Source organism: Nannobrachium achirus (assembly GCF_963921795.1).
Source record: "Nannobrachium achirus genome assembly, chromosome: 4".
In the NCBI taxonomy this organism is placed as follows: Eukaryota; Metazoa; Chordata; class Actinopteri; order Myctophiformes; family Myctophidae; genus Nannobrachium; species Nannobrachium achirus.
The window spans coordinates 35121206-35139498 of record NC_137813.1 but is presented as its reverse complement, the minus strand read 5'-3'; the positions used below and the strand labels follow the sequence as shown (position 1 = coordinate 35139498).

The 18293-nt window shown below is 42.2% G+C and overlaps 1 protein-coding gene across 1 annotated transcript; it reads right to left on the bottom strand.

Moving 5' to 3' along the window:
• Positions 1-1720: 1720 nt before the first annotated feature.
• Positions 1721-15027, bottom strand: LOC308284497 (UV excision repair protein RAD23 homolog A-like). The gene is made up of 9 exons (XM_080725119.1): positions 14789-15027; positions 13319-13480; positions 10299-10486; positions 9489-9532; positions 8776-8903; positions 8046-8136; positions 7293-7423; positions 5923-6084; positions 1721-3721 (listed from the first exon to the last, which is right to left on the bottom strand). The coding sequence occupies exons 1-9, from the start codon at positions 14852-14854 to the stop codon at positions 3608-3610; spliced, it is 1086 nt and encodes a 361-aa protein (XP_080581245.1). The 5' UTR covers positions 14855-15027; the 3' UTR covers positions 1721-3607.
• Between the last annotated feature and the right edge of the window lie 3266 nt (positions 15028-18293).

The window sequence follows — 18293 nt, the reverse complement described above, 5'->3', positions numbered from 1 at the left end:
AGTGGGTTTGGAAGAGGGTTTCATAGTGGAATGAAGCTCAATTGAGTGAAAACATTCCTAGATTGGTATACTTTCTGAAGGTTTCTTCATTTTATATATATATATATATATATATATATATATTTATATATATATATATATATATATATATATATATATATATATGTGTGTGTGTGTGTGTGTGTGTACATACACACACACACACACTCTGTGTGCGTGTGTACACACACATACATACAGTACCCATATAATACACACACACACATACAGGCTTTAGTTTAGACAATCCAAACACAACCGACAATCATGTAATGGTTGTGTCATGGTCTATAACTCATTTCCAATGGTAAAATCTCTGTTGACTCCATACTTCACAAATGGTTTTGATGTCAAATCTATACGGCAGGAACATTATTAAAGAGGCTGTTTATTAATTCAATATTTGAGCCCTGTAAAGAATGAGTGAAGGCAAAAAGAATGAGAAAACAGAAAAGACCTGTTTGGACTGCAGCACTGCAGTATACCTCCCAGGGATGGGCAGCATTTCTGATATTTGTATTTGAAATACTATTTATAAATACTATTGGATTTGATTGAATTTGCATCAAAATATTGAGAATGCTTAAAACGACGATGTAAAAATGTATGATACAATTATTTAGAAAGTTGAGACTCAATTTGTTACTAACAGACTAACTTTTATTTTCAAAAGATCTGGCTGATAGTTGTGGCAACAGTGATGTTTCATTTATTTTATGTCATACTTTACTTATCACATATACTTGTACTGTATATAAAGTTCAAGTTGTCTGTGGATTTGTCTGTGCCCGGATAACACCCAAATATGGACCCACACCCAAATATGGTGATACCCTGTGAAAATCTGCACAGACAAATGTAAGCACAAATCAAGTTATTAAACGGTTGTGTGACAGACCAGAGCTTGATCAGCGAGCGAGAGAAAGGGGGACAGGGAAAGATAGTCTATTTCACCCACACAATAACCCAGCCAATGCAGCGACCGAAACCTGAGGGGGGTGTCGCACCAAATTCTAGGCCCTGGGCACAAGGATTCACTGTGGGCCACCCTATTAATGTTCTTCATGGGGGGAGGGGGTTTCCAAGGCCCCTCTACCTTGGGCCCTAGTAACTTTATGTCATACTTTACTTATCACATATACTTGTACTGTATATAAAGTTCAAGTTGTCTGTGGATTTGTCTGTGCCCGGATAACGCCCAAATTATGGACCCACACCCAAATATGGTGATACCCTGTGAAAATCTGCACAGACAAATGTAAGCACAAATCAACAAGTTATTAAACGGTTGTGTGACAGACCAGAGCTTGATCAGCGAGCGAGAGAAAGGGGGACAGGGAAAGATAGTCTATTTCACCCACACAATAACCCAGCCAATGCAGCGACCGAAACCTGAAAACACTGATCTCAGCATTGTGAAGCGCGTAGTCAGTGCAATAACCCCAGCAAAGGCGGCCAAGCTGGAGCGCTTTCTGCTTGTGCCTTATAGTATACAGTATTATGCTTCTCATTCATGTCCTTGGGACATCAGCTGCTACAGAGTACAGACCTGTTCCACCACTGACAGGCCCTTACTCAACTGAAGGGCTTGGTTTCTTGGTGAGAGCCTACATTTAAATAGTTCATGTTAAAGAAGCACAAGAGGAATGTCATTTAAATACCAAATAGACGTAGAATGGTATCGTTTTGGGGTAATAAAATGATATATTTTTAAAAAAAAAGTATTTTGTAGTTTTCAGCTTGCATTTCATACCTCCATACCAAGAATTGGTTAGTTGCACACAATGCATGCAGGTTGGCAGGTATGCAGGAAGAATGGATCAAATATACACAGTAAAAAAGGTATGTGAACTACTATTTAATGCTTTCCTGTAAATGAAGTTTATAGTATTTTCAGTATGGTAATTTATTTTAATAGATTTTGTATCAAAATACATTTTGATGTATTTTTGCCCATCCCTGGTTCTGCCCCTGCAAAAATGTGTAAGCAGACACATGCGCACATTAACAGACATCAGTGCGCATGCATGTGCACCACCGTTTTGCTCACATAGGCACCTACTCATTAGAATCCATACATGCCAGCTCAGCGTCAACTCAAAAGCAGACAAAAGAAACACAGTATAGTGAAGTGTATGAGGGGTTGCCTTAGAGGTCCTACTGGTGAATATAATGCAGGCTGGGGTAATTCTTACGATTCAGTTTAGTATATTCAGTGTATCAATTACATACAAATAAAAACTGGTAGGGCCCAGACTCCTCCCCCAACAACATTAAAAGTATTTTCTCAATGCTCATAGCCTCTAGAGAGAAGCCCCCAGAAGCTAGCTCTCCAAAACAGTGAAACAAACTGCATATCCACATTTTAACTGTGGGCAACAAATGCACCTCCATTCCCAATGTTGCCTTATGCAGCAGTTTTACCACTTTACTGTATGTCATACAGTGACATTCTTATGGTGGGTGTTAATTACCATCAAAGGGTATAAGAATAGAGAAAATAATAAACCTAAACGAGGGAAGGCACTCTTTAGGTTCTACTGGTGTGATTCGCATGGCTTCACTATGGCCCACATATAGGCACCACTTATAGAACATGACAGGTGAGGGTGGTACTTGTGTAACTAAGTGAATAGAGTAGACACACAAGCAGAATCTTCTTTATCGTCAGTTTAGTTCCCATTTCTTTCCTACAGCCCCAAAAAACCCTGCAACGTCATCTCACTCACACACATACAGAGCATAGCACTGCCTGCCAAGTCAATCGCTGATCATTTCATTCCTGGATGTACACATAGGGATGCTTAAGCATAATTTATACCGTCACAGATTTTCTTGCGAAAAAATCTGACGTGAGAGTATAAATTGGGCTTTACAGAGGCAGACGGAAGTACACACACTGATAACATTGGAGAAGTGCAGTAAAGAGCATTGTGCTCCTGTAATATCCAGCAACAGCATGAATCAAGCTTAGATATGCAAATCAAATTACCGTTTCAACTAAATTGTTATCACTTTCACCTGCATAGGCACACAGACATTACACTCATACACACACAACCCGCACGCACACGTACTCTCCCCACAAACCCATCAGGCCCCCACCCTCCCCCTCCCTCCTTGTCCTAATGTTCCCATGAGCATGTCAAAAATCAAATTATAGATCTCCCCTAAACAAACCCCAAATTCCATTGGAATTGAAGTTGATGTCGTTCTTACGTCCCTCGTCCTCCCAGTGACCCGCTGCGCTAAGAGACCCATGCCTGCCCTTGCCGCACACAACATTTACTTTGTGTAGTCTAGCATGTTGTTAACCCAGCCCACTCCATTCCAAACCAAACCCCAACCAACTCCCAGAGCCATCCCTGCCCCCCCACCCCACCCACCACCGCTGCGAGCTCTCCCCTCTCCCTCCCCCTCCCACAGAGTTGAGCTGAGATTGGTAACTGTACAGTATATCGGGGAGGGGGGGCGCAGTCCTTGTGCTGAACTGAAGAGGGGGAGGGTGGAAGGAAGGAGGGGAGGGAGGGATGGAGGAGAGGGAGGAGGAAGGCAGGGACGCTGCGTCTCAGTCATCTTCTAGACCCTGGTTGAGTAGAAAGTTGGCCGCCAGGTTCTCGTTCTTCTCGCAGGCGAAGTAGGCCTGAATCACCAGAGCCTCTGGGAAACCCAATGCTTTTAACTGACCGCCAGACAGATGGTAAGAGGGAAGAGACAGAAAGAAGACAGGGGGGAAAAAACAATAAAACATGAAAATATTAGAAGAAAAATAACGCTTGTTTTAGTGTTTATCTCCATTATTAACTATTATTTAACCATTATTGTTTATGCAATGTGATGTCAACAGTTAGCCATTTACAAAAAAGAAAATAAATCAGAATACACAAATTATTAAATGTTTCCATTGGGTTGCTAGAGTGAACTGATCTATGAACGGCTCTGACCCAAGACGTTTTCTCCCTCATTTGCATTTTCCTGTGACATTCTCCTCAGTCCTCATCTCTCATTTCAGTGCTGCTATCAGCTGATTCTCGTTTAAAACACCATGAAAAGTAAGCAATGAACTTCTCTATGATTTGAATCATCAGTCTTGGGATGTGGTCTAACTCACCCTCTCTCAATGGCTATCATTAGTCTTGGGATGGGGTCTAACTCACCCTCTCAATGGCTATCATTAGTCTTGGGATGGGGTCTAACTCACCCTCTCAGGGCGGATTCACACTGCGGTCTTGGGACCGGTCTCGAGGCTACTTGGCAGATGTTTAGACCGGTTTTGACAGTGTGAAGCTTGCGGTTTTCCTTAGAAACGGATAGCCTCGAAACCACCTCAAGAGGTAGTCTCGAGACTGCATTGTGCGACCTCGAGACCGGTGAGCAGCAGTGTGAAGCAACCGTAATCAAAACCGGTATTGATGTTGAACGTGACCTCATATAATGTCGACGAGTCAGGCGTCGGCACAAATAAACACTGGGTAACAGTTGTCGACATGGCCATGGGATCAGCGACTTCGTCTCACAGAGAGATTGCTTGCTTGTAGGGCTGTCTTCTAAAATTATTTTTTTATATCACCAGTTAGCCTACTACTGCGGTGCGCTGGACTGGTGTCATGTACTTCCAATTGAGAGAAGTAACAATTGGCGAACAGTTATTTATTGTCTCGCACCAGCGCACTGAGCGCAGGGCAGGGTGAAAGTGAGACGGAACGGCCAGAACCACCGCTCCGTTAAAACATTCGGAACACGGGTCTGTAATCATCATGTGTTTAACCCGAGAGGACCCGTACTGTGTGTGTGAGACGTGTGTGTACTTTTTGCTTTTTATGCAAACCGTAAAGCAAGCAATCAATCAATCAATGCGTGTAGTTGTGTGCTGTCACTGCTGTGCTGTTTAGGCTGACCTAGGATCAGATTCAGGTCCGTTATTAGCCGCGAGGCAGCGACATGAAGTATGGCTGTAACTGTGAGATGATAATGCTGCTCTAGGATCAGATTTACAGCGGGGGGGAAAGAGATTGGTGCGTGCGTGCATGCATGCGTGTGCATGATGCGTAGCAGCTATACTCCTGCTGTTGCCCGTCGGGAAAGAAAAGCAGAAAGAGAAAGCACTAGCCTACAAGTTAAACCATGAAAACAAACCGAAAATAACCTATATCCCTGACTTTTGTTTCGATGTTATAGATTCCTTGGCACTGCTATGCCTGCTTGACGTGCCATTAATGTGAATATTAAGCCACACTGTGGCTTGTGAAAGCGTTTCAATTGTAGGCTACGTTGATTATATATATTAAATAATAAAAATAATAACGTGTGCTACGCTGGACGTCTGAGGTCTGACACAGATACTCGCTCATCATTCTGCACGTTTATTACTGGCTCATCATTCTGCACGTTTCTGCCCCTGGAAAATAGCAGATCTACAAGCTCACAAAGCGTCGCGGATGCGAGGCATTGTGAGCTTGTAGATCAGGGAACGTCGCTCGACCCAAGACCGCAACACTGGTAACCACACTGCGCTGTCGCGCGTCATTGAATTGTTACACCAGCTTTCGTGCCTGAATTTATTGGCGACCACCATCAGCAATGTCGCATAGTTGATGACACTATGTGCATACCGCCACCTATAGGACCGGGCTGTATAGTGCTAGTGATCTCCAGGGAGGCCAGAAGGTCTGCCAATGTGAATGCTGGCCAGCGTGAACCAGCAACCGTTTTCAGAATCAGTTCTAATCAAACGGATTGCAGTGTGAATCCGCCCTCAATGGCTATCATTAGTCTTGGGATGGGGTCTAACTCACCCTCTCAATGGCTATCATTAGTCTTGGGTCGGGGTCTAACTCACCCTCTCAATGGCTATCATTAGTCTTGGGTCGGGGTCTAACTCACCCTCTCAATGGCTTCCTTCTCCTGTGGTGTGACCTGGATGTAGTTGACGGGCGCTCCTTCTTCCCCGGCAGCCCCCAACTCTCCCACCTCTGGAACGTCTCCCCCCTCCCCCGCAGGCTCATTCAGCATCTGGATGAACAGCTCCTGGTGCTGGCTAATTTGCTGGGGAGGGCGGGAAAGACAAAAATTAGATGATTATCCTAAATCAATACAAATGTTACTCTGCATAATTTTCATTCATTACTACTATAGTAAAAATAGTAATTGCGACCGTCAGGAAGCATTTAGTATGAGAACGCCAAGCCTATGTCCGTCTGTCAGTCGCTAATCAACAACTGCTCAGTCAGCTGCATCTGTTTGGGGTGACGTTAACGCTGTGCTAGAGAGAGGCGGATCACGTTACCGCTGTGCTAGAGAGAGGCGGATCACGTTACCGCTGTGCTAGAGAGAGGCGGATCACGTTAGCGCTGTGCTAGCGAGAGGCGGACCACGTTACCGCTGTGCTAGCGAGAGGCGGATCAGGTTACCGCTGTGCTAGCGAGAGGCGGATCAGGTTACCACAGTGCATCACCTCAAAAACGCCATGGTCGTTGGCTAAAGACACAACGACAAGTTTGTGCCGTATTTAGAAGCTCTGACCTGACAGTCGCCACTCGCCTTTGGCGTGTTACTGTAATTGGATGGTGATGAGTCTGATGTTTATAGTGGTTTGGTATAATTTGCTGAGCAATTGTGTGTATAATTATGTGGGTAGAGTGTGTAGTAAGATGTAGTATGTGGCCATCAGAGATGGGGACTCGAGTTTGAGAGCTGGCTCGAGTCACTCAGACTTGAGATTTAGGACCGTGAACAATCTATTATTCTACTATTTTATTTGGTGCAGTAACATTAAGGAAATGCCCGACATCATTTTCCCTTCCTTATCATGTGCTACCAAATCACATGCGCTTCCAACAAGCCTCAATCAAGCTGCAGCGCAAAAAAAAAAAAACATGGCAAGAGCACCGTTGCTCTTGCCATGTGTCTTCTTTTGTGCTGTTCACCATGAATGTTTAGTTATAGTAACACCAGTAAGACTCCCTAATCGGGAGATAAGCGACCATCAGGTCGCATGTATACACTGCAAAAAGCAACTTTAAGTGGCGCTAGAAGAGGGGCATGTGAGAAATCAAGGGCGGAGGTTGGGATTTGCCAGCCAAGGAGTGTGTGCGCAAGATATAATACGGTGCCGGAGATAAGAGTCTGCAGAAAGCAAACTCGTGGTGGCGCTAGAAGAGGGGCATGTGAGAAATCAGGGTCGGAACAAGTATTTTCATCTGCCACTTCAAAACGCATCCTTAGAGGCCTTGTGTGTGTGTGGTGGGTGTTACCTGTAGAAGTTGTGGGTTTTCCCGGCCCAGCTGCTGCAAGAGAGCAGGAAGCAGTGAAGGGTTCTGCTGGATGGCCAGTCTCATGTTCAGGAACTGGGGCTGAGTCCGCAGGAACTCCAGTGGGTTTTCCCCTGATGGGGTGAAAACAAAACAAAGGCAGCATATTAAAATAAAAAGTTGTTTTGTATTATTTTGTAGCATTCCGACTTATATTTTAGATATATCGAGATGAAACGTAATTCCTATTGTGAAGAAAGCTAAATGTAGACACGCCTGGTGCGTCACAGAAGCAGGACAACAGCATAATGTAAAGACACTGGAGCAGCTCTTAGTATTGAAGCCTCTTTTATGTTAAGGTGCCGCAAACAAAAACATGACTGACGTTTCGATGCTATGGCATCTTCTTCAGAGTAATTTTCTTAAAGATATTTTTGGGGCCTTTTGCCCTTATTGATAGGACAGTAGGTAGACAGTAGATACAGCAAAGGCGGTTGCGATCAGGACTGGATCCCACGACACGCTGTCAAGCACTGTGACAACTAAGTGCCAAGTGATTTTACCATAGGTAAAATGTGTTCACATGTAAAGTATTTCATGGAGGTTGTATTTCTCTTTCTCAAGATTTAACAGTCAAATCTCAACCATGAAAATGCTAATCATATTAGATGAAGCAAATAACAGCCTCTCAAAATGTGTACTACTTAAGTAGCATATTTTGTATGTTAAAATGTATGTGATATAAGGGAGTCATACCCTCAACTAGGGATGGGGCCTCTGTAGTACGTCCAGAAGCAGGAGGCTGTACAGGGGGATTAGTCTCCTGGACTGGACTGCTAGGAATACCCTGCAAACACAAAACAAGAGCTTTTAATTGGAAAGGGAAATAACAAAGTATGTAGTCCAGCTGATTCATTATTTCTTTCAAGTATTATACAGCTTGTCGGCTTAGGCCTGATCCCTGGCTCCAATGATCTCAAGTGCTACCACTTAACTGACACCTATCAGCTATGATATGCACAGGTGACCCGGGTTTTCCCGATTTGAAAAAAGGCCACTACTGGCACCTGTAACTGTAAGGATCTCGACTCCCTACCCAAACTCAAAACTAACCAAAAGAAATTAAGGGAATACTTCGTTCCATTAATTGTTTTGAGAAATATAGATCCGTCTGTCGAAACATTCATATGTGTTTTATATTTTATATAGTTTTAAGGGATGTGTGATGTTGCACACAAGACTGTGGAATACCTTCATACACACACTATATATTCGAGTATGTCACTGCAAGTCATCGGTGGGAAGTCTACACAAAATGTTTCCCCCCACTCCTTTATACCTGCAGTAAGCTTGTAATGTGACAATAAACCTGAAGTACTGTCATAATGGGCGCCACCTGGTATAATAATCTGGTTGTTTACTTCTACTTCTTGTTACAAACTTTGAGAACTTTGGGATCATCATTTTGTGTATGGTTGTCACTCACAGTGAGGAGGTACTCCACAGCTCTGTGGGGGTTGTTGAAGCTGGCCCGTAGAGCAGCCACCACCCCTTCTCTCTCATAACCCATAGACATGATCTCTGTTAGCATGGCCTCGTACTCCGCTCCCGTCACTGGGCACAACACAAACACCATTGACAAGCATTTAGTACAGAACACATTTCATTTGCATAAATACTATGTCTATAGTTGTGGTTGTGCAAGGCAACACATTAGCATTGAGTGATCCAACTATGCATTATCATACATAAAAAACCTCGAACAGAATGTGAACTATCTAATACAAACACACAATGACAGCTATTTTGTTCGAGGCTTTCATATTTTAGCTTTCGGTTTTGGTACGATTAAACAAAGTGGGAATCCCCATTCCCCAATGCTCTATGCCTCATGACGAAAAGGGAGGGCTTCATGGTATTGCATACAAAATATAAACAAACGTGGTGTACTTTGGCCTGTAAATTCTCTGGTCCACACCAGCCTGTGTCTTTGCCATAGAACATTTGACCCCAAGAAATACTGTTATGTATGCATAAGATACTACAATAGTAGTCTCACAGAACCAAGACATTCTTAGTCAAATCAGATTGTGGTTATGTGATTTGGTAGCTTGTTTCATGTTTTGCCATGATACCCAATATAAGCGAGCATGCAAAACTTTAACAGTTGCCCCAAGTCAGGCAGAGGTCCACACGTACCCAGCGCTGACGAGGCCTCCACACCCTGTCCAAGTCCACTCGAGCTACAAAATAAAATACAGCATGAGTGGGAAACTATGGTAACAAATGTAGCTATGATGTGTCATGTCACACAGACATTGTACATTTTATTCCTATAAAAATATATATTGTAACCAAAACCGTTCATCATAAAGGTATCTATCTATCTATCTATCACTGGCTTGCGCTCTAGCTTTTAAATTACTGGACAGTTAATACACTTCTTGAGCCAAACACGTTCAGGAACGAGATAAGGGGGAAGGGGGCGCAGGGCCAGGGCAGCGTTATCTCATCTACAGATGAGTTAATGGTTGCCATGGTTACCAGGTAAACAGGGGCCGCGGTAGCCCATCATGCAACTCGACCGCCAGCATCATCGAGTGTCTATTCTCCATAGATTATCATCTATTATCTATTCTCCGGTTCTCGGAATCTCGGAATCTACTTTCAGAATGCCAAGAAGGCAGGGAGCCGCTCTTCTTCACGGCAACACTGGGCCGTGACGATAGGCAGCGTTTAGGATTTTATTTTCGCGACCGAATGCAAACAGACTGACGTCCATTTTAAAATCGTCAGATTACACAACATGCACACGCATGTGGCTTCCGGGGCTCTTCAAAATAAAGCACAAGTGAACGGCGGCTCTCTACAGCACATAGAACTTTCAAAACAATGGCAGCCCATGTGTTAAGAGATTGATCTAATGTATTGCCCTTCTATTTGTCCCACTTTCCTTAGCTTTAAAATATGTGTACCGAGAGTCCGAGACCCCTCCTAAACAACTTCTACCTGGCTGGTTGCTGTGGTTCTATGTCTGCAGGAGTAGGTTCCTCTTTGGCTTCCTCAGGGGGGATGGGGACAGCTGCTGGGGTTGGGACTGGGACAGCAGCTGTTGATGTGGAGCTGGAGCCAGAGTCTTGGACTGGAGGCTTGGGGGCTTCCGAGGGTGGAGGTGAAGCAGCAGCCGCAGGCTTTGCCTACAAACGAAAGCAGTAGTGATTAGGGAAACAAGAATGTGTACCACCACCAGGCTTCAAACCCAGGTCTCCCGCATAGGAAACCAACAATCTACAACTTATCCAAAGGGGAGTCCCCTATCAAACTAAGGGATACGGATTATCCTTCTGGGCTTCATGGAGGGAAACTCATCTACACAGGCAGTATCAATGGCACTTCACTTGTGTCATTATTTGCATCAAAAACTGCGCTTACACAGACGCGCCAAAGTGATTGAAAATGCTGTAGTGTGCTGTGCATGCCAGGTGGCCTACCGGTGAGATACGCTGCCAGATAGATTCGTTCTACTTTCTATCACAGCCATTTGTTTACACCCATGTAATAGACGCCCATCTTGGATTACGTCACCAACACGGCAACACGTCTGAGACTGCATTACCAACAAAGGGGTGATGGTCTCAAAATATGAGTTCTGTTCTACCAATTTCTTTTGACCAAATTGACAAATGGGCAGATGACAACATCATCATCCGCAAAAGGATTCAAAAGAAGGGACAGTAACTGGATTGAAGGGTACATCCACGATATTCAAGGTAAGTTGGGTTACAACATTACTGTGTACAAAAACCTGTGCAGTTCTTGCTCCGCTGTCATATTAACTATTTGTTGTTAACAACAAATAAAACAATGTTAGCATGGAAATGTCAGTTAGCAGCTACAAGTAGCCCATAATCTACTTACAGCTAAAGTTCTTAGATGGCAAGTTAATCGTGTCAGATCATGATTAACACGCAGAATTCTCTTTAACCTTTTTTTTATCCAGCACCAAGCATAGTAAGTCTGGGATGTGCGTGTCTTTTAGCGATTTACCAGTGTCAACTGATAGTCAATTAATTAAGTGTCATTGTCAATAAGGCCATATTCAAATAGATAAGAACTGATTCCAAACAACTGTATGCAACCTGGGACACTGCTTGTCACGGGCACTCACTTGGGCCTCAACAGGACTCAAGCTTCTTGCTGCCAGTGAACAAATGAGCATGCCTCGTTTTCAATTCCAGCATGGTTTTCAGAAATGTAAGGGGGCGTGGCATGAGGTGGACAAAGCTTCAGGCCGCAGCCAAACTTAAGGCCTGTCCATACTTCGGTTCGACTACAAAATTACGTCACTCGCGACTTCTGAAAAGCATTACGCCGAATGAAGAGTTCGGAAATTTGCATGTTGGAAATCGCAACTCACGAACATTTCAGAGATACTAACTATGGACAGGTAGCCTAGTTCCAGACCCTGAATCGCTAGCCACACCCCTTTAATTTTTTTGTTTCTGCGATTCAGGTCTAGAATCGCTCTCAATGAGGAGGCCTGCCTCGGTTGAAAATCCAAACGGGCGAATCAGTGTCGTGAATCAGCGTCTTGTGATCAGCGTGGGTGGGGGTTTCCCAGAACTCATGTGTGTTTCCAAGTACACCAGCGCCGCCGCCGTACCGTACCGCACATCGTGTCGCGGTAAAATGCGGTAAATTGCGGTAAAATGCGATCGTATCGATCTCGCTATGAAACACCAGTAGCAGGCATGTTATGTTGTGTTTGATTACTAGTTCGTAGTGCTCCTATTCTGACTGTTTCTTTGGTTAGCAAGTAGCACTAGCAAGCAACAGGTTAGCCACTAGCCAGCCAGGCACACATAACAACACTATGTCATGTGTTGGTCGGTGAACCAATCGCTGAACAGTGCCTCATTTCGGCAACGCCCATCCCTGCAAAAGCTGTGGGCGGAACTGACTTCAGACTGAATAATGAAGTGAAACGAAATGTCAATTCAGGCTGAGTGTCAGGCTAATGGACAGGCCTTTATTGGGTTGAATGGTTGATAGAAATGTACATCAGGTTTCCCTATGGTTAAAACGTTACTGATGGTATGAACCTTTCTTCCGAAATTGAGGTGATGAAACCAGAATTTGTGCAAACCTAGATGTCCTGACTCTCTAAACTGTAGAGTCGGTAGGAGCATCTATTGGCCATAAAGGGATATTTCACTTTGAAAAAAATGTATTCAGTATTTAGATATTAGATATTAATTTTATCAGACACGCCCCCTTCCTATACAAACCAACTCCATTTTAACCAGGATAGATTCATCAAAAACATGCTTTCTTGGTTATGAGTCATCATACAGTCCTTCTAATTTGTGAGCTGGCCGTGTTTTTTCCACAGCTTTTTTAATTTATTTATTTTTCCAAAAGAATTATTAAATATAAATGAGAAAGGTTATTGAAAAAACATGGCCAGCTCAATCATGTGCAACTTCGCCTCCCAGTTCTCCAGGGGTCGCACGGACCCCGGCCACGCTCCCCACGGACCCCCCTGGGGGAAACCGGAAATGCGGCAGCGCCACATTTCTGGACATAAGCGAGAAAGAACCATATGTAGGCTACCCGGCGTTTCCCCTCTCCTCCCCTTTGTTAAATCCAAGCATCAAGCCGGTGGTCGGCAGACCTCCGGGGCGATAGCGATTTACATCATTTCAATAAATAGGCTTTAACTAACTATTTGACTTTGATAATCTTGCTAAAACTAAGATATCTGAGAGGTAATATACTTTTTATATACACAGATTTAGTAATAAAATACATTTTCACGCAAAGTGACTTCCTGGTTTTCCTAGTGCAGGCGAGGACAGTCGGGCCGGCCGACAGAGAGTACAGTACAGTGAAGTACAATAGAAGTGTGGCGTGACGTCATCAACAATAGCCAAACAGATAGCCTGATTTACCTTCTTTTGTGTCATCAACAGCTTTAAAAAACAATCGAAAGTAAGTAAATTGCTAATAACAGAGCAGTCAGGTCTCACCTTAGACACCATAACTACAACAAAATTCTTCTCATCAATTTTATAGTCTTTAATAGGCGTGTCATCTTGCAGGATTTTGCCGGCATATATCAACTTCTGGCCTGATACTGGGAAATTATCTTTCCCTCTTTCTGCTTCTATCTTCTCCTTCAAGGCCTTCACCTGAAAAATAACAAAGATGAACATAATAATTAACAGATGCAACTGTGTCATCAATTAGGTTGTCAATTAAGCAGTGCGACAGTGTCAAAACATGATGGGACATTAAAAATCCCAATACCTGCCAGGTAACAAATTAGCCATATTGAAGCTCTACCAATGGCAAATCAAGGTGGTGTCTAAATTCATTACATTAGTGTCTCATGCTTTCAAACATTTGAAGAGTGTGCAGATAAGTTTGTTTTAACTTACATAACAGTTTTACCAGTGTTAAAAGTAACAGTTACCAGCGGTTAACGTGTACTAACTTTAATTTGGTTGGTTGACTGGCGTCATTACTAGATCTCAATCAGTGGTGTAAAGTAACTAAGAACATTTACAAAAGTACTGAACTTTTTTGAATTTTGAAGTACCTTTACCCAATTTTCTGAACTTTTACTTCTACTCCACTACATCTCAGACAAATGCTGTACTTTTTACTCCACTACTATTATTTGACCACTTTAGTTACTAGTTACTTTGTAGATTTGTATTATTATTACAAAACATACTGATACAGTGACCACTGAAGAGCAATTTGGACACTTGAAAATTGCCCACAAGTGAACTTGTAGATCTATTTTCAAATGATTTGTATACATTTTATACATTTGAAAACTTGTGAGATGAGACATTCTGCTTCTGCATGAAGAGTACTATCAAATTTTTGGTACTATGAGAACATTTTGATACCAATACTTTTGTACTTTTACTAAAGTACATGTTGAATAACTGAATTCCAGACTTTTATTTATAACAGAGTATTTCTACATTGCAGTATTGATACTTTTACCTAAGGAAAAATGTGAGTACTTTTTCCACCACTGTTCTCAATTAAATGTTAGCTACACTGACCACTAGTTGCTAACTTTTAGTGGAGGTTTTTGATTGAGGCCTTACACCGACTCTGGTTATTCTCGTTCACCTCCAGAAAGATAATCACGACGTACGAATGATGGACATGTAACAGTCAGGATGATTTTGTCAGTGAGCTGGCTAACGTTAGCAAGTTGGCTAGTAGTTAGCATCGATGCTATTAGCGCCCCATTTAACATGTGGCTCGCCATGCTAATATTGTGGCCAGTTTAATGCAAACCGTTTGCGGTAACCTTAAAGCCCTTTAAGCGACAGCGGACCGACACACGGCGGAACAAAGCCTACATGTGAAATTGACGAGAGAAAAAGGCTACACAAGGTTCACGGCTGCGGCTCACATTAGCAGCGCTAGCTAATAAAGTTAGCGAGCTAGCTTAGTTAGCCATAGCCACTCACCGTTTGTTCAGGGTCTATCTCAATCTGAATGGTCTGCTGTTGCAGCGTTTTGAGGGTGATCTGCATGGTAGCGATGGATGACGCCGTCTTCTCTGTGCTTTGATTACAAAACCACTTGCTGGAACACAAATTAAAAATGTATTAAACTTGGAGTTTTGGTCGGAACTCTAAGTATCCGTGAAATGTGTGTATCCATGAGCACTCAGCAAATCGCCATCTTTGGTGACAAGTGGGTGGTGCAGTGTAGTGCAGTGTGGATGGAAGGTTCCTCCGGAGGGGCGAGCGCAGCGCGCACAGACTGGCATAACATGCACGAAGGACAAAAGCACGGGACTCTGGCCTATCCAGAGATGTTGTAGATCTGTGAATCTGCACCTCATCGTGCGAGGTTCTTTATGATGCTCATGAGCCCCCGTTAACGGTGCGCTCACTGGGTCAAGCAGAAAACAATCATAATAGTCAGAGAAAATAAATAAATAAAATAAAATAATAATCATAATAGCCAGGGGATATTTCACTGTCATGAAACTGTACCTTTTCCTATGCAAACTTCTAATAAAGTCATCAATCAAATCTTTGTGAGATGTGTTTCAAGACAAACACATTGGTGAAGAAATGTAAGGAATTTATTCCCAGAGTTGACATTATTCTGATAATATTCCCTGACTATAAAACAAGTTGAAAATATTTTAATATAGCACATAAGCAGATAATCCTTTAATTTGGTATATATTATAAAGATTGAATTTACCCACATTAATAATGGCCCAAAGGCAAGTACATTGCCATTGTTTAAAATTCCCCATTATCACAAAATGATATAGGCCTACTATCACTCCTAAAAGTCAAGTCTAACCCTAACCCTGCTGAGCTGGTCGATGTCGCGTCAACCACACTCGTTAGACTGATACAATATGTCCATATATGGGCATTCCCAGAAATGGGCGTAATATTGATGGGCATAAAAGGGATTCTATTAGTGTGGTTGGCCTAACAGGGCATCATCTGGGAATCAGATAGAGGTCATCTCCATATATGGAGATCTAAGTGATGATCCAGTCGTTTCCATGTATGGATATCCAGGGTTTGATAGTCAGCAGTCTTGATTTGCAAATTAATTCTGTCTTGGCAATATGGAGCGTCCATATATGGGCATTGCCAAATATGGGCTTTGACATTAGGGATCTCCATATATGATTGCCAGGCTGTTTTGGTCATTGAGTCAACAATGTGATGTCACAACAGGTCAGCTTTAGACATTGAGGTGTTACCCACTCATGGACGGGCAGGATCTGCAGGGTTTCATAGTAAACTGCGACCAAGTAGGCTATTACAATTTTTAGTTAAATGTAAAAACATTTGTCTCAATACAATTAAATAAATGCAACCAGTAAGACTCCCTAATCGGGAGATAAACTTTAGAAGGCAATCGTAGCCAATCAGCAGGGAATATGGGAAATGGGACAGATCCATGTTGATGACATGACTTTAGAGATACTGTGTACCGCTTTGTGTGATTTTAGGGCACAATCTGTAGGAGCAGTGTCCAAAAATGTGTTTTGCAAAAATTGGCCTCATGGTGGCGCTAGAAGAGGGCCATGTGAGACTGGAGGTTGTGTGTGGGTGCAAAGTTTGGCATGGAAAGGGGCAACGGTGACGGAGAAAAGAGTAGGGCCAAATGTGTGACGTGACTTGACGGACAGACTGACTGACAGCCGGTGGAGGTTTTCATGGTAACTTGCGACCTGACGGCCGCAACAAAATACAAGAGAAACAGAAGCCATTTTCTAAATGAATATGTTTATTGGTCTTTTACAAAAAAGTCTAGAAATACAGGAGTACAAGAAAATAAAAGTTGATGAATAATGTCTGGTTGTCAACAGCCAGGTCTGTGAATAGTAATAACAACCTTATATGGATGTTAAAGCTTTGAACGCAAGCAAATCCCCCCTTCTAGAAATTCTAGATCAGTGTTTCCCAAACAATAGGTCTGGAACCATTTTTGCGTCACGGAACAATTTTTTATGGGTCACAAGTAAATATCAGATTTCGTAAAATGTAAAAAAAAAAAGAAAGAAAAAAAGGTCCATAAATAAAAAAGAAAACAAAACGTAAGAAACAGTGAAAATAGGCAACAAATTGTCAGCTTGTAGATCAGTTATTTTCATCAAAAGGGATAAAAGTGGTTAATTTATAATGGATTTCTGTGAGTTCAGGTCTCAGGGAGACACCAAATAATTATTTTGGGTCTCGACCTAAAATGTTTGGGAAACACTGTCACAGATGATAGCCTACTGAATTTATGTTAAGGTATAGAATAAGCTTACTGTAACCTCAAAACATTCCCGTTACTGTTAGAATCAAAACTCCTTTCGTAGACCACAGTTTGGGGCAAGATCAACATAACACTGACTCATGCCTACAAATTTTCCATCAAAACACGACAAATGTGTCATGTGCATGTGGTGAGAATGATATCATGACACCAAGCTAGTAGGTAAAACAACTATTGTGCGTGTATGGTGCGATATCATAACAAAGCAAGCTAAAACAAATGTTTTTCAACATCTCATATACTGTTGTCTTTTACGGTTTCCACGTGCACACATTTTATACACAGTAAAATCCGCTTCACACTGGATTTTATAGTTTAGCGTATTATTTCTGTTTGCATCCTACTGTCTGCTGACTAAGTAATGGCTAAGGCACTTTCTAGAGATGTTTGAGAAACCTGTTTTGACTTATTTTTTTAATGATGTACGATTGCTTAGAAATTAGGAAAAAAAGGCCTCAAATATGTGGCACACAATCTACAAAACAGTAACATCATGTTTTGTACAGTACGACACATTCACTTCAATGGACCCAAGTGGGTCACCTGATCTACAGCATTAAAAACCAATCTTGTTTCCCTAATCAAAACCTGAATAAAACATTCATTACTCCTCTGTAAATCACGTTTGTTCATAATATTTCAGGCATTTTATAAACACGAATACTGCAAAGAAGACATAAATGGTCAAAGAATTGATAAGTATTTTGTACATGGTACAGAAAACATACTTGATAGTAAGGACATTACACAGAAATATATTCAGATTCTAACAGGATAATCATAACCATCATTGGACTTTCCTCATAAAAAAAGGCCATTGCTTCAAATAAGTATGATAAGTATGAATGAATTCACACATTCTGTCATCTATTTTCACCCTTTGCAAAGTTTGAGAATTTGATATGTGAACATCAAATACTCGACACGGGCTGGATATTTACAGCCAATGATTCATTTTCAAAGTAAAACCACCCTAATGTAAAGAAACTGGGATCCAATCTAAGCCATTATGGTACGTGTGGCGTTGAAGTCTGCTGTAAAATTAGGTGCACACTACTAGTTATATGCAAACATGAGTCAATCTTGACTCATTGTCAAAAAAGCTGAAGATCACAATACTGGTCAAAAGAGGAACATCTGAAGCACTGAGGCAACAAGGCAATTTACAGT